This window comes from Glossina fuscipes, unplaced genomic scaffold (assembly GCF_014805625.2).
Source record: "Glossina fuscipes isolate IAEA_lab_2018 unplaced genomic scaffold, Yale_Gfus_2 121, whole genome shotgun sequence".
Lineage (NCBI taxonomy): Eukaryota > Metazoa > Arthropoda > Insecta > Diptera > Glossinidae > Glossina > Glossina fuscipes.
In genome coordinates, this window is record NW_023998464.1 from 1,731,247 (window position 1) to 1,748,689 (window position 17,443).

General features: G+C 34.7%; 1 protein-coding gene across 1 annotated transcript; it reads left to right on the top strand.

Annotated features, from left to right (window-relative positions):
• Positions 1-11,794: 11,794 nt before the first annotated feature.
• Positions 11,795-13,872, top strand: LOC119640477. Its single transcript, XM_038038560.1, has 2 exons — positions 11,795-12,345; positions 12,429-13,872. The coding sequence occupies exons 1-2, from the start codon at positions 11,976-11,978 to the stop codon at positions 12,956-12,958; spliced, it is 900 nt and encodes a 299-aa protein (XP_037894488.1). The 5' UTR covers positions 11,795-11,975; the 3' UTR covers positions 12,959-13,872.
• The last annotated feature ends 3,571 nt before the right edge of the window (positions 13,873-17,443 follow it).

The following is a 17,443-nucleotide window of genomic DNA, read 5'->3' on the forward strand; positions in this document are numbered from 1 at the left end:
AATGACAAGATGCAAAACAGAGGATACAGCCGGAAAGATACCACCACCAATCTTGGTTGACCTGTCCTTTTTAAACAAGTGGACATAAGGCAGAAAAAGCCCCGAGCTATGCATTTCAGGCTTCACCCCAGTTTCCGTAAACACTAATACTGGGGGTAAACTCTTTAACTGAGATTTCGTCAGGTCAGAGAGCCTTATCTAGAATAGAAAAACAGGTTTCCTCGACGGCGTCGACACTACCCCAAGCGGCGGAGAGGAATCCATAAGAGCGATAATCGATGCCCTATAACCCATATTTCCACCTGCCTACTACTAAAAAGTAACCGATCCTTCACTGGTATGTGCAGGTTATACTTTTTATAATCCTTATTATTATTATTATTATTACTACAATTCATCTAGATGGAGGCATAAATGGTAAGACTAAAATCTTAAAACATTGGCATCTAAGGTTATCGACCTTATTGAAAAATCTATCGCACTTGAGATTTGAGCTCACGACCATTGAGTTGTTAATCGAAATCCTTTGCCTACTAAACAAAAAATTTTTAACAAATATTCTCGGTAATTTCAAAAATTTAACATGCCCTGAAAGTTGTCAAAATGAAAATCGAAAAAGTTTCCGATAAGCACAGATAGGGTTCTCTGTGAATTATTCAACAGTTAAGCACATTTGGATTTTATTCAAATTTTATGTGCTTATTACACCCGCTTAAGTTGCACTTGATACATTTTATTAGGTAAGGGAATAAGTTCGTAGTGTTTTTTCACCAAAATTCAAAAACATATTTCTTAAATCTTAAATCTCCTCCGTGCAACCAAATATATGTCTCTCGATTGAAAACTTTTTGAAATTTTTCGATAAAACTATCATACAATGGAAACTGTTGACCTAAAGAGTCACCTTCACACCATTGAAAGAATTCAGCACAAACAAGGAATGGAAATGGTAGTCGTGGGTAAGACTAGGTTTATAGAGGTGTGCATCAAAATTTCCCGTTCCCTTTTGTCCGGCTTTTGCCGAATCGTTAAAGATGAACGCGGCCTGTTACCACCTTGATGAGAGATGACATTTTCTCTATTGATCGATGGATTGGTTATTAATTTTTCATGTCAATGTAGCGTTCAAACCGCGCTAGCTGCCGTAATCTGCTGGTCCTATCAAACAAAAGGCATTATCCTGGCGCCTTTTGAGCGCACTTCATCCACAATCCTGTCGCATATCATTCTCGTAAGTTACTCAGTGTAGTTTCGTTTCAGTAGTGATTTGCAAGTGAAGCTACAAACAAATAAAATTTTTCCTTTTGCTTCATGCGGTACCTAAAAATCAGAATTTTTCTGTATACAACGTTGTGAAAATTGTTCAATGTTCTTTCAATAGTCAATATTTAACTTCGCGGCCATGTTATGAGATAAAATGTGCATATTTTCCTCGCTTTGTTGTAAAATTTCATGGACTTTGGTAACGAAAGAGTGATCAGAGAGCGGCGCGTCGTGAACATCGAAATTATCAGAAGCAAAGGGCAAACCTTTTGCCCGCTTGTGGTAAACCATATTTACCATAGACACAACCAATTTCTTCGCAAGCCTACGAGTCGTTAGTCGAAGCAAAATATAAAAAACTTTCTCAAATTTCTAACATGCAATTCCTCTCGACTAAATTAAAAAATAACATTATCTCCTTTTTTTTTTTAATTATCTATGGCACCTTCTACGTTGGCATAGTATGACCTGGTAGGGTCAGAATTTGCAAAATTGCGCGGCTTTAAAAGTATTTATAAGAAAAAATGCTACAAAGTTTTTACTTTAGTTGGTAATGCATTTAAGTGAGCAGAATAAAAAAATGTACACCCAGTCGATTTCATTTCTATCCGTTCCGTTTTCGCTGCTATGTCGTAATTTCAGATGCTAGCCAGCAGTGAGGCTGTCAACCATAAACATCATATGAAATTGTGTGCAAGTATCGCTTGTAAAACTTATTAAGGACATTAACCTTTCCCTAAGGATCTGTTGCTGTTTGTGTGTATGCGAATGCATATAGATGATGACACACATACTTTTTGCTTATGTGTCGTAATTCATACCAACTAGTTGCTTGGCAGTAGCCTCTGTTTATTGCTTGGTTATCTGACGTTCCTTTGACTCTGTGCCGGTTTCTGTCTTTAGACTAATAATTCAAGCTGCTATGTACATACAGCGGTAAGTGGTGCTCGAGTGGTGACGAATTACATTTGTCAAATTTATGATCAATTATGAAAATGTTCTACATCACCAAGCAAGCGATGTACAGTAGCAAGCAAATGTTCCAATACCTCCACGCGTACCAACAGAATACGTTTCCACAACTTGCGGCGAAATTTATTATAGAATTGTAAACGAAATTTCGAGATTCTTATTGCATAAATGAAATACGCGTATATTTAGCAACGTAACAATATTGCCCGTTAGTAAAGCCTGAAAACTGTTATTACATTGTTGGCCAAAAAAAATATATATTAATATATATTCGGTATTATCAGCACATGATATAAATATGCACCTATTTAAGATTACATACCCCTGAGAGTAGCAAAATGTTTGATTGTAGTGAAAAAGAAAAAGGGTTTATTGATATAAAACAAATTGGTGCAAGACGTCACACATACATGTCTTGATAAAACCAATTTATTGGGAGAAAAGTTCAATGATCGGATAATTTCAAAAAGTACCAATGTAAGCTTGCCAGCGAGGTCATGCCATATAACTATATTATATTCTTTCCTTTGAGGCTATGTTGCAGCATTGGCTTACTCTTAATAAACCATGATCTTATTCACTAACATTATTTCTGTTGTTGATGAAACAACTAAGAAATTCATAAGGCAGCTCTTAGAGTTCTCATCTAAGAGAATATAAAATTTATAATACAAATATTCGATTTCGAAAGTAAATTTTTTTTGATTGTTAATGCCAATCTTATATTGACTGAAAGTTTGACATGAAGCGAATTTCGAGCTACCTTTTTGCTGCGAATGTTAAATTTATCTTTTGCTGCTCGTTACGCTGCAAGAAAGACCTATGATGCGGGAAGTGCCCGTACCTGATAAAAGAAATGTATAAAACTAATCCATCGTGATCCCGTATGAAATTAAAAGTGTGGTAAAACGCGAGACTTTAAATCGAATCCGAATTAAAGTATTCTTACAAAGAATATCTATCTTTCGATCAAAAGACAATTAAGGGCCGCGAGACAATGCTGTACCTTTGGAATTAAACCGCATAGGATCAATTTGAAAGTCTAGAACTGTAAAATTAATGAGTAAGGAAGAAAATGTTGAATGAATTTACATACCCTCCGAACATTTCAAGAATTAGCTAAGTTGTACATTGTACCGGGTGTGGTACCAGGCTCATGCGGATGTATGTAACACCCAAAAAGACTTGAAGTAGATCCTCCTTCTACTCTACCAATCGATTCGGAGTCGCTTTCTGAATCGCCACCTGCCCGCATCTGCCTGTTTGTCTTATTTTGTTCTTTTCATTTTCATGAAATTTGCTGCATTGACATGTTTTGATCCAAGAACGAACGCTACTGACAACGATTCGGATCCGGCCCATTTTTCGGCCATTTCCCATATAACGCTACATTTTAATGAACCGGTACGTAAGTAACCGTATGGAGATGTATGGTATTTAGTGGTGAGTCGTAACCCGTAGTGGTTTTACTTCTTTTTGTTTGAAAACAAACAATAAATATAATAATAACGTACAAGATTAGTAGCTAAACATATTGCTGGCTATAATTGCGTTTTAGTCCTTTCTTCTACATAAGATTCCAAGTTTAATTCGTCATGTACTTCCCAAGAGTTTCTTTCTGTTTAAGTTTTTCGTTAGAAGTAAAATATTTAGGAAATGCAAAGAGTCGATCCAAAACTTTTATTTGCCGGTATTGCGTATAAAATATTTTCATAACCTTACATTCATAACCAATAAAAACTAAATGATTCTTAAACCGACTATTCAAAAGTAAAGGTACGTCCTAAATGTCATTTCACTGTGATATTCAAACTACCAATGAAGTATCTCTCCGAGGAAACGCAAATTAAGATATCACCAGAGTGCAAAGATTTTCTTGTCGCTCTCCCAATCAACATACTGCAGCACTTAATCATCGCAAAAATCGAGATACAACATTTAACATTTCAAAAGTTTGTTTGCTTTCATCCATGACTATTCAAAGTGCACTTTAGGAGCGAGTATAATTCTCTTAGTTATGAAAATGGGCACGATCAAAATTTCCACTATAATAAAAGCAACCATCAATGCGATCGATTGTTATTAATATAATCTATAAACTTAAAAATTGACCGATTTGAATTATTTTCAACGCCTTTTTATGCTTCTATGTGGATCCAATAAGCAAAGGACACTAAATTTTGAGTAATACGATATGCCTGTACATATATATATTTTGTAAATTATCATCTCTTGTGACACCAAAACATTATTGAATCAAGCTGTAACAAACCACTGATGGGAAATTTATAACAACAATGGAGCTCCGAAAGTAATTCTCAGAATATTGCAGCTGAAATGGTAAAATTAGTTTATTCCATTCCTCAGTAGTTAAATTTAATTTCCAACCACTTTCACCTTATTTCCCTCTACGCACCGCTGGTTTACAGTTACGACACAATGTTTTGCGTTCTTGTTATCTATTTTAAGAGTTTAAGTGGTTATTTCAGTTTATGTTCGCTTACATACTGTCGTTACAAGAATAATTACGTATTTTCCAAACTCTTGTCGTTGTTACCGTACACTAGGTACATTATAAAATTGAAATGCATTGTGCCTGCTACAAGTAAATTACATTTGCTTCGCCATAATTGTCATTTCGACACTTGAGAAAATATGCAATACCTGAACTATTCAAATGTTGCTGCGGTAAGCGAAAACAAGCAATTTCTTTAGGACTCATTATGTTGAGTAAAATAAACAACCGTTTAATGAAAAATTATAGAATTTCTTAGAACTAAAACTGAGTTGGCTTTAATAAAAATATTATTTATTAACAAACGGTTGCTTTTTTCGTAAATAATTGATTGGTCAGTTTCTCATTCATATATTCGGCAATTAACACTTTTCTTGAATGTTACTACCACATGTCTTTTTCTTCTATTCTAACAGAACACGGTTTTTTTGATTGTTCCAATATATTGCATAGATGCGTTTTCTTTAGCCAAATACCTATCTATGATATCATTTTAGATCGAAAAGTCGATAACGAAGCAAATAGTGTGACAATAGTTAAGTGAAAATCATCATAAAGCAAAGAAAATCTAAGCATAAAGTATTAATATTGAAATCTATTTTTTAAACCATAATATTCTACTCAGATCACGTATAGAGCGAGGTCGCACAACGTTATCATCTAAAAGAGCTTCAAACTTATCAAAGTATTAAAAATATAACGTGCAGACGTCCTCCGTATACCACGGTGCTATGTCGAAACATACTAAAGTCTTCCATTTATTTATTTAAACTAAGACAAGTTATAGAATACTATAATTAAAACATAGATGTAATATAAATCAAGGCAATATGCACTGTAACGCATCGAAACCAAGGTTTAACATTATATGATAACAGAAATTTCGTTCTAAATATACGAATACATAAGAAATTTAAACAAGCTTCCAGTTCTTGTGAAAACGCAAGTAAAAACACTACACTGTATTATGGCCACCAATAAAGGCCCTACGTAATCTTAAGTTACGTAAATAATAACTTTTCAAACTATGGCATTGTGGTTGAAAATGAAACCAAAAAATCTCAAAAATTGTAGGTGGACCACAAGAAAACAAGACTAACACATGGACAGAATATTCTCGAAACCATGTTCGACAAGTATTCAGTTGAACGAGGCACGATTGCATAAAATTGGATAGTATATAATTCCACGTTTCGACTACATTCGACTAATAACATAAAATTGATAATGTTGTATGGAATATCCGGAGCCTTCATCTGTTAAAGGATTAAACGATTGATTGTCCATTAGAATGAAGTCAATAAATATATTTTCTTGTTAAAGTATTCCTTAATTTTTGCCTTTCTTTATCTGAATCTTTAGGCATTGAAAGCAATAAAAGGTCTGATTGTCCATCTACCGATGGACCATGATAGATCTGGAACCTTTAGAAGCAAGGCGCAGACCAACCGCAAACGAAAAGATTTATTCAAACTTCCGGTGCAGCACATAAGCTGCCGGCCGAGAAAAACAGCTATTAGAAAAGCAGGCTAATGGATTAAAGATGAAGCTATGAACTTAGGTAATGGTAATATGCTTGTAAAAGTGTATATAAATAGACTATTTGTGAAAGGCGGGGTCAGGCGGACAAGAACATTTCAGTCGAAGACGAACATTAGAGTTGAGAACTCGAGAGTATTGCTAAAGTAAAATATACATAGTCCAACCCTTCAACGAGTTGTATGTAAATAAAACAGTCTTGTAGTGAAAACGTGCTAATCTCTTAAAAAGTATATTCACGATATAGTGATATAATCTGTATCCGAGAAAAGCGAATTTCGTAATAATATTAATAATAAACTACAAAAAAACGAATGCACATTTTAGGTTATTGTCGTAAACGACAAGTAGTATTAGGTGATTGCTTGATAGGCTACTTCTACAGGCAAAAATGATAAAGAAATGGGAAACATCTGTTTACGTAACGATTATATTCGACGATTTCGACCTTTCTCTGTCTAAAATAACAGGGTTCGATTTAGTATTGTTGAGTTACTCAGCGTATGACGACGCTAAATTATGAAGCACTTAAAATTGCATTTTAGACCTTCAGTACTTTTGCCGTCTAATTTAAAGAAATCTGCTGTCGAAGCCCACCAAACAAGTTAGGAAGCTTATGGCGATGCATCCCTATCGTACCCCAATGGTCGGTTTTGGTTTCAATGTTTCAAAAGCGGTGACTTTGAAGTCAGTGACAAAAAGCGGTCTGGAGGACGATAAAAATAGACGGACCATGAATTGCAAGACTTTTTGGCCGAAAACCCAGCTCAAACTCTTGAAGAACTTTCGAAAATCATAGAAATTGATCAATCAACTGTTTCTGGACAACTACAAGCGAGTTTTCTCAATAAATGCCTTTTCCAAGTGAAACCACCTCATAATAACGTGTATCGTTCAAATACTTTCGCAACAATAAATTGTTTTAACGCTACTCTGCTAATATGGATGCAGAGATAATCGGTTATTAACTATCCTCCGTGATATTAATATATCCGAAGCCGCAATGTTTCTATTTCAGGTTGGCCACTTTTGTTGTCTTAGAGCTCGATGATAGAGTGCATAATGCTCTGCACTTTGCTCACAATCGCCAAGGTGAAGTCTATATAAATAAAATTTATTTTAGTTTATCGACAAAGATTACAATGTTATGTTAGACCTTTTATTCGAAGCGGTTTTTGATTTGAACCGTGCGCCTGAACGTAAATATTATCTTAGTTTTTATGTTGTCGTTGGCAAAAACACAACCAACTTCGGCATACAATTCAAGTAACTAAGAAAAAATTGAAGGAAAATTCCACTACCAATAAGACATCATAAAGTTTTCTAACAAAAGTTAAACCAAAACGCTCAACGCAAGGGGACATCAAATCATAAAAACTCATCATGCTACTGGATATATTGGCCTTATCAGCAACAGGCATAATCTCTATAAACATATCAATCACTCTCTTTCGAATTAAAGTTTTGTTCGTATTCATATGTAAGATGAGAATTGAAAATACACTTGGTTACATTGTCAATAAAATGGGTCTGTAACGGACTAACTGATATCTGCCCCAGATTTCTTCGTAATATGTGCAGTGGTTAATAGGCTGCTCTTGATCACTTCCATATAAGAAAATGCAATCTTTGTTCTATTTTATGTCAAAAAAATGCCCTCAGACAGATTTTCGATTTTCTATAATAGTTAGAGATCGGATTTAACGTGACTTGTGTTCATTGGTACAAATGACAGCATGACCGTAACGTTTTTCTACTTCAATGCCCTTTCTGCCTTTTTATAATATATATTTAATAATATATGCGTTCGAGAATGTTTTATTCAATATTACCGAGACCGAAATTCCCCTTTGAGAAATCTTGATGGAACTTCTTTGCTGCACTTTTCTACTCATTGTAAAATTTGAGAAACAAAACCTTTTTTTTTTTAATAAAAGTAAACAAGAGTATCTCGTTAACCGTTGAAGATCGGAAAATTGAAACAGATGTTGGTTAGAGTGACTGCCAAACTGCAAACAACTATCTGTTTGGATAAGAAAGCTTCATTAAAAGAAAAAAATTCTTAAAACTAATTGAATAATGATGCTGTAAATAGATTTCCTAACCAAGTGCTTTATACTTTTTAATGCGCATCAATTAATGCTGTAAGCGCACAAGACAAAAAAAGGTAAAAAACTGGATAGAGTAAATTATCATTATTTTAAGTTAATATAGAACTTAAAGGTACAAATGGTAGTATTTTCCTTAGGTCACTGGTGTAGACCGGTCTGTACTAGACGCGTATACTGAAACTTTCTATTCATTTTCATTCCATTTCAAGCCATCCCCATACATCATTTTAATAGTACGAGTGGTAAAGTATGTCTTAAGCGTTCAGAGACGTATGTATAAAATTATTTTACTTTATTATTGTATTTACCTCCACTCTAGAATGAGTATACATAAAAAAATTTAATTTTTAAAACTTTCCGAGAGAAAGCAGTTGCAACAATTTTGATGTTCACATCTAGTTTGGTTACCGACTACAATTTTCAATGAAATAACTGGAAAGGTTCTTGTAATTTTTTTCAATATCTTCGCCTCCACGGGCTTATTTTCTCTTATGAACTTTACCTTCAACTCATCAGAGAAAGCATGATTTCTAATACACAGAGAGTCCGCAAGTAAATTTCAATCAATGCATGGAAAAGCTTTTCATCTGTCAGAGTTTTACTTATACTTATACAAATCGATGGCTGGTGGGATCATTTAAAATAGTCTTATGTAAATTTTTTTAAATGCTAATGTCTTTCATTATGTACACGAATTCAAACTCTTCAGAATGTGTGTACGTAATTGCGGACAAAAAGCATTAGCTTTCCCATATGATGCACTCTTGTCATTCGCACTATTGCTATGTTTTTACAGCTATATATACATTGGTTATATACTTAAAAGTACACTTTTGCGTTCATATGTTTGTATACTTTTATGTACAAATATGTGTACGTGTAACTGCTTGCGTTAACCCTAAGTCTCTAAAGAGTTTCTTTATGATTGCAATGACAATTTTTAATTTCGAAAACGTAAAGATTACCATTCATTTAACAAGCACATACACATTTATATATGTACACGTGCATATAAACATACTAGGAACTACTCAAATAGCGTTATGGAGTCTGTAGATGCCTTTCCAAGCTGACATATGTTTGTATTTATTTTCATGGAAGCTTATATGCGTAACGTTTTAAAATCCTCTGATAAATTTTTGTGTAATCAGGTTGACATTTACTAAACGTTGACATGTTGGTTCTTTTCTCTTTTTTCTCTGTATTTCGATTCCCTCGGGTACCAAAATGGATGCATGAATGAAATGTAAGGATGGATGCATGCTTGAATGAATCTCTCTAGTTTAGTTACCCATAATAATCGTTCTCATAAAGGATATATTGCAGTCTTTTTGTTGTTGTTGTTTTTTATAGTCTAACACGTTAGCATGCATTCGTCAAGGTAACATTTGTACTTTAGATACGTTTGACAGATTGCTAAGCATTTATAAATTTGGCGTACATTATGGCAAAGAGCGTATGGGGATTTGAGTGCTTCTTCTTTAGTAATATATCCGAAACAGCAGAAGGCAGTGAACATTAATGGTTGAAAAAAATTCATTATCAAACTGAAACATTTAAGCTTTGATTAATGAAGATTCTTAATACTATTCCTTCTCATTTTCTCATAAGCTAAAGGGAACTGCTGGCACATCATTTTAATTTCATTGAAGAAGTGAAAGATATTTTTGAATAAAATGAACTGTCTGAGAAAGAAAATTATTGTCTGCGAAAAAAGTGAGCAAGCTCTATATGAGTTGGAACGAATTTTAGATCACCCTCACTGCATTTCTTGGTTTTTTTTCAAGAAAAAGTTATTGAACTAGTATGCTCTTAAACAGCCATTCGTACATTCCCTTGAAGATCTCCAAAATGGAAAAATAATTCTCCCATCAATACGTGACGATTTCCGTCCAATTACTCTTTGAGGTTATTTGAAATGCATACATATACCACATGCTTTAAAGAGATAAGAAAAGACAACTGAAGTGCACACGTCCCAAATTAGACACGCCCTCAAATATATCTAACGCTATATTCAAATGTGAACAAATTGGGCAGACAAGTAATTGTAGGACGTGAATTCAAATTTGATTTTTTGAGATTCGTTGCTTAAAATATGGAAGAAGATCCATCTAAAAAATTCTAAAATAGGTATTTTCAGACCTTCGGATCAAATTTCGGATCCAAAAAGAAGTTTAAAAAAGTTTTGAAAAACGATAGTCAGTCGGCGGGATTGCTTCTTGCATTGGCGATAACTCTGGGGGTGGTTATAGTAGACAATGCAATTTTCGCCATTACTAAAACTATGGAAGCCTTGGTCAGTTAACATCTGACGGCAATCAACAGCAAACCAACAACCTTCACAAAAATTCCTTCACTTGTGATCCAGTGGTTTGCTTTGCTGAAAAATGAAAACAAGTCATTTGCCATAATGGCGAAACCAACATCGTGGGACTAGATATTTCTAGATACTCTTGTTACCAAATTGCCTGCCTTTGGCTTCGACTTTGATAGGGCTCGAAATACCGAATACCTCTGTCCTTGGCAGAAGAAGTGACACCACTTGATGTCTCGGTCATGAAAATATAAAATGACGTCCTCTGGCCATAACGAATGCTCGAAGTGTTGAATTAGATTATCAATGTCGTTACCTGTCCAAGATTAGTGTGCAATTTGCATCAGCGGGTGGTATCTGCCAAGATCTTGCTTGACATTGTCGATCGCATCAAAGGGCTCAGATGTTCGTGAATGATAAAAGCCTATTCCACGTTGGCGTAATGTACACTCTCCTGTATTTCTACATAGCGTTTCTATATGGTCTGCAGATAAAAAGGGGAGACTATTTCGGCTCGCAGAACGTTCGAAGGATTATCGCGACTGTTCATGCAAAAACTCTCCTTTCCACCTTTCCCGACATTCATACTTTTATGTAGAACGCACACAATTTCTAGACTCGATTTGCTGCTTGCTCCATCTACTATCCTTTCTAACGGCTGTCCTTAAACGTCTAAGCGACGTCTCCTAAGTACTTAGTCATCTAAAACTTCGGAAAACTCACTCGAAACCTCACTTTGATCAAGATCATGTGTTTCACTATATTATTATCTAACAAATGAAATAACAGATTTAATACGCCCCGGTGTCGATGGTAAAAAACGGAGAACAATTGAATCAAAGCTCAATTGAACACAACAGGAACAAATTTGAATGAACTTTTCACGCTGCACATATAATCTCTATATGTATATGTGTTTCAGTCGGTTAGCATGTATTATACATCTAATTAAATTAAATTCAAGCAAATAAACACAGCATCACGTGTGCATGTGGCCCATATTGCAACAGTATAGCAACAATTTAATGTCTTTAGTGTGCAACACTGTTTGTTTATCTTTGTTACAGTATCATTAAATTCATTTATTCGTTTTGCGCCGTACTCGTCTTCTCTGCTAATACGAAGCAAATTATGCGACTTGACCATATTGAGTGAACATTTCCCGTTGAAACGCTACACAGTAAAGTTTAGTTCAAAACGTTTTTGCTTTTTCTTTTATAATCATTTTTTTAAGTAAATCCACGCGAAAAGTTTTGCAATGCTTTATAAAAGAATTTTGTATTTATTGATTTTAAATATTGTATTGATTGTGAACGTGTGTGAGGCACGTGGCGGTGGCCGTGGTCGCGGCGGTTCCTTTGGTGGCGGCTTATTTGGCGGTTGGCGGAAATACAAGAAACCTGTTACCAATAATGGCAGAACACGTAGAATAGTGAGTAGTTCACCAATGCATACGGTTTTAACGAAATCACTAGCTGAACAACGCAAAAGCAACGCTTATCATGGAAATCTGTCGAAGAAAACGAAATTATATAAACAGAATGAATTACGAAGATATCATATACCACCTGGTGGTTCATATTACCGTAGCATGGATGTTATACCAAGCAATGCTGTATTTATATCAGGTTGCTTTAAGAAAATTTACTTAAAAATTTTGATGTACACTTTTGTAATTTAATGAAACATTTTCTCTTATAAATATTTGCAGAAGCCAGTGATACGCTAGCTACCTACTTGGGTTTCACGCTAGGCTGGAAAAGCACTTATCATCCTCATCAAAATGCACAAGAACGATATCTAAAAAACCACGACAGCATAAGCTCATTTGCATCCGTGAAAGATAGCAAAGTTAATGAAACAAGCTTCATCACTTACAGTAAACGCAACGAAAGTATTTTAACCAACAAAGTAGCTGATTTTATTAGGACATACAATGCGACCATTAACCCAATCGAAGAATCTAATGATGATTCCACAGCTACGAATACCATTCCTAATCGACCAAATAACCCTCCAGCGCCCTGGGGTGTTATATGCCTGCCTTTAACGATAACGGAGAAAAATAATACAAAATCTCAAGAGCTCCAGGAATTGGAAATATTAATATGCTACCCTGCCCCACCACCTCCACCAATTGATGTTAATAAAAATGACTTCAGTTCATATCACTTAATGCGTTTACTTGGAGTGACAACATCTTCAACACCCATTCAAATAGCTGGAGATATAGAAGAGTAGGAACAAAAAGGAAAAAGAAATGCAATAATTTATATAATACATTAAGAAAACCATATTATTATCCTTGGAGAGAATTAAGAATTCAAAATTCTGATTATCTAAACAATAGCGATTTTTATATTTTTCCTGTAATAATACTAAATTCACTCTGAACCTCTTATGTTTGTCTACTATATATAGTTTCAGATAGATATGTTCTATTGCTTGTAATTTAATAACGAGAAAATTTACTAACTTTGGTATTTTTAAATTTTTTCTAATTTATTATTTGATCCGCTCATTTTGAAACTTGATCGTTCTTAGAGACCATATGTACTCAACTTCAAAAGGCGGTGTCATTTCTTGATGCCGGAGACGGTCGTACGAATAGTTAAACAGCTTTTATACACTGCCCCACTTGCGACACAAGGGGTTGCAAAACCCATGTTTCATTATATCATTAAAGTTTATCTGTCCGTCTGTCTGTTTGATGACTGCCCATGCATTTTGTGTTCAAACTACAGGCAGCAATTTTTCAGATGTTATCATGAAATTTGGTATATTTATGTGCTTTGGCCCAAAGACGAACGCTCTTGGAAATGGTTTGGACTTTTACTTCCCATATAATGTCTTATTTTGAAACATTGTAATCTGTTGTAACTGTAAGGTGTTGTATGGTAGTTAATGGTAAATTCTTCCACTTAAAATGTTCATAAGGTTAACTTATTCGAAATAGAACGAGAACACTAACATAACTTACCCTAAGCAGGTAGGTATAAATATAAAAAAAAAAAAAAAATTGCTAGGTTAGTATATGAAGACTAACTAATGTGAAATTACCTAATTTGCTATTCCCGTCATCGAATAAACAGAGAAACAATGACGAAACACTTATTGAAAAAATTAATTAAGTTTTTCTTTTTAATAAGAAACACAATTTTAAAATTATTTAGGAAATATTTAATATTTTACATATTTATAGCCTTCTTTTCAAAAAAAAAAAAAAAAAAGGAGAAAAGTAAAAATTTTTTTTTACATATTTGCTCTGTCACTTAACGCATATGCATGCCTGCACAATAAAGTACTCATATATGTATTACAGTGTTCATAAACTAACCACGCCGAGGTAAAAGCGTATGAAAGGAAGAAAAAGAAAATTAAAATTTTTCATATATTTTTAATTTATTCATAAACCACTCATACGTTATGTTATTCATATCCTTCATGCCTTATTTATGAAGGAAAAAAATTATAATTAATAATAAATTATATTCATATGCAACAAAAAATGCATTGAGCATCTACAATTTTCTCAAACGAAGATGGAGTAGCTAGCAAGGATTTTGAACTTCTTATTGTGGTGTGCCCTCTCTCAAGTGTTGTTTCCCAAAAATGTACTCAGAGTTGGAAACATAAATCATTATTCTTTTACTTACATTAATTATATAATGAATTCTTATAAGATACACGCTTATACCACTCCCGACAATTTAATATTTTGGGATTAATTAGGGTTCTGCCCTCAAGCTAATTTTAATGACGTTAATCAACCCAAACACGCTCCAACGAGATAATGCGATGAAATATAAAGAACTCGTACATGCTAAGGCAGTGTTTATTTAAATATTTGGCGAAAACCTAATACGCCGGACTAAAGAAAATTCGGCTTCCACGAGAAGACGTAAGCCGGCTTTTGTACAAAGCTTTGAGTGTAAAGTATTAAACAAAATAACTCACATTGCTTTATGAGTCAAATTTTTAAGTTCTCTTTATCGACCTTCCATTTTTTAATAATATTATCGACGAAGGACAGCGAGCGAGTCGGAAAGATTTGTCTTCTTAACAAAACGTCACAACGATTTCACTTTACAAACTTAAAGTCTTTAGAAGTACAACGTTGGCTTACGAACACATTTAATCGATCTTTCCTTGAAGGCCACGAGCCAACTGACTTCACTTGAACAAAGCTGACAAAGCTGCAGAATAGTTAACGATTGCCATTTTTTGCCGTGATGTTTTTGTTCGTTCTTTTACCCGCTGGGTTTCTTTGCGAATTTTTGTAAATTCTCTTACTTGCTGAATTTAATCTTTAGCGGGTGCATTTTATTAACCATCTATTTTATGGCACCTGCATTAACCGATCGCATCCAAAATTTCCACTTGCTTTTATTACTTTCTCAATATTTTGGGAAATTTCCTTTTTAACGGAATTAGACATTTCTTAGATAGATTTGTTTTATCAAAAACATGCGATTTTCATAACGACACATTGACAGCGTCAAGATCATGTATGTACACGTGTCAGTCTGATAACTGAGGTTTGTAGGAAAGTTTGGTGATTAAAGGCTACCTTTAATCTAACCAGCTGAGAGAGTATTACTGATAGAAACAAAAATAAATGTTATTACACAAGAAGGAGTAGAGGGACACGTACGAAATTTTAACTCAATCTACAGAGGGTGATTGCCTTCACAGCCATTTGCTGGATTCGTTTGAGCAAGTCTGTCCGTCTGTCCATCTAATCTCTGCACATGTGTTGTTGCGTTCAACTTCAAGGTTATAAAAAAAATGCAATTTTCAAACCCGACCAAAACGGTTAACTGGTAGTATGTTGCCATTTTAAACTTATGTGAAAATCTTGAATTGAACTTGGTTTCTACGAAAAGTAAAACTTCATATGGCAAAAAAAGAAGATTTAATATTAGCTTGGGGAAAAAGAAATCCATTATTTTTTCGGTAGATGGCTGCACTGATAGATTTCTCGTAAACTATCGATCAAACAATTTCAGATTTATGCTCGTTGGAAAGGTGACATTTCGCAATAAAAAAAATTCTTTTGCTGTTTTTTGTTTGGTGCATTCAGTTGTGAGTTACAGCGTGTTAAAAATGGAAGTGAACAAAGAGAAAATTCGGTACATTTTACAGTTTTTCTTTGACAAAGGCGAAAATGCAAGCCAGGCGGCTAAAATTGTGAACGGTGTTTATGGTTCCGATACTATAACAGCCAATTATGTGCAATTTTGGTTTCGTAGATTCCGTTCAGGAATTTTTGATGTTAAAGATGCACCTCGCACAGGTAGGCCGGTCGTCGAAAATGTCGATAAAATCGGAGAAATGATCGAAGTTGACCGGCATGTTAGCAGTCGAAACATCGCCCAGGAGCTAAAAATCGACCATAAAACAGTTTTAAACCATTTACACAAAGCTGGATTCAAAAAGAAGCTCGATGTGTGGGTGCCACACCAATTAACAGAAAAAAACATGGTGGATCGAATTTCCATCTGCGAAGCCTTGGCCAAACGGAATGAGATAGACCCATTTCTTAAACGGATGGTGACTGGAGATGAGAAATGGATCACATGCGATAACCCTGTGCGAAAACGATCGTTGTCAAAGAGCGGTGAAGCACCCCAAACGGCCAGGAAGGATTTGCTATGCATTTGGTGGGACTGGTAGAGGATTATTTATTATGAGTTGCTTCCACATGGCCAAAAGCTAAATTTTGATCTCTACTGTCAACAACTGGACAGTTTGAAGATAGCGATTGACCAGAAACGGCCAGAATTGGCCAACAGGAGAGGTGTCGTGTTCCACCAGAACACCGCTAGGCCACACACATCTACAGTGACTCGCCAGAAACTTCGGGAGCCTAGTTGGGAAGTTTTAATGCATCCGCCATACAGTCCGGACTTGGCACCAAGCGATTATCATCTTTTTCTTGCATTGCAAAATTTCTTTAATGATAAAAAATTGGAATCTAGGGAGGATTGTGAAAAACGACTACTAGAGTTTTTTGCAAATAGAAACCAGGACTTCTATGAGAGAGGCATTTTGAAGTTACCTTTAACATGGCAACAAATCATACAACAAAACGGTGCATATTTGACCCAAATCGGACAATCCGAAGCATGTTAAATAAAGTCCTGAAGTTCATATAAAAATAATGGATTCCTTTTTCCCCAAACTAATATAAAAATTAAGCGTACGAGTTTGGATCATACAACACGAACTTTTAAACTTCGCCATTTAATTAATTATTATTAGATTTAGTTAGATTTAATATAAAAATTAAGCGTAGCGGGTTTGGAACATACAACGCGAATTTTTGAACTCCGCCATATGTTCGGGATCTAATGAAGAGCAAGCTTGGCGACAAAGGCTACTTTGGGGTCTTTTATGACGGAAACAGAAATTAATAATATTGCATTTTCAGAAAGAAAATTAAGTTTGCTGCAACTTTCCGCTCTAAATCGTGTAAAATAATCCTTTTTTATAAGTGTGCAAATTTTTTATTAGTGACATGTTCTAACTCACATTGCTGGACCCATGTTATAAGTAAGCGTAAAAATTTCATCCATTCATTCTAGCTTATCAAGGGAATTATTGCACATTTACATATGTATTGCTTGACCGTAGTTTATCGATGTTTTCCAAAGATTCAAAAAATGAGGCACCATCTTGGAGTATCGCATCTCTTGGCCTTTCATTTAATTAAACATTTAAGCA

Excerpts from the sequence above, each read along its gene's own strand:
- LOC119640477 (XM_038038560.1), top strand. The coding sequence starts at position 11,976 with ATGCTTTATAAAAGAATTTTGTATTTATTGATTTTAAATATTGTATTG. Across the intron at positions 12,346-12,428 it reads CAATGCTGTATTTATATCAG|AAGCCAGTGATACGCTAGCT; the intron begins GTTGCTTTAAGA and ends AAATATTTGCAG.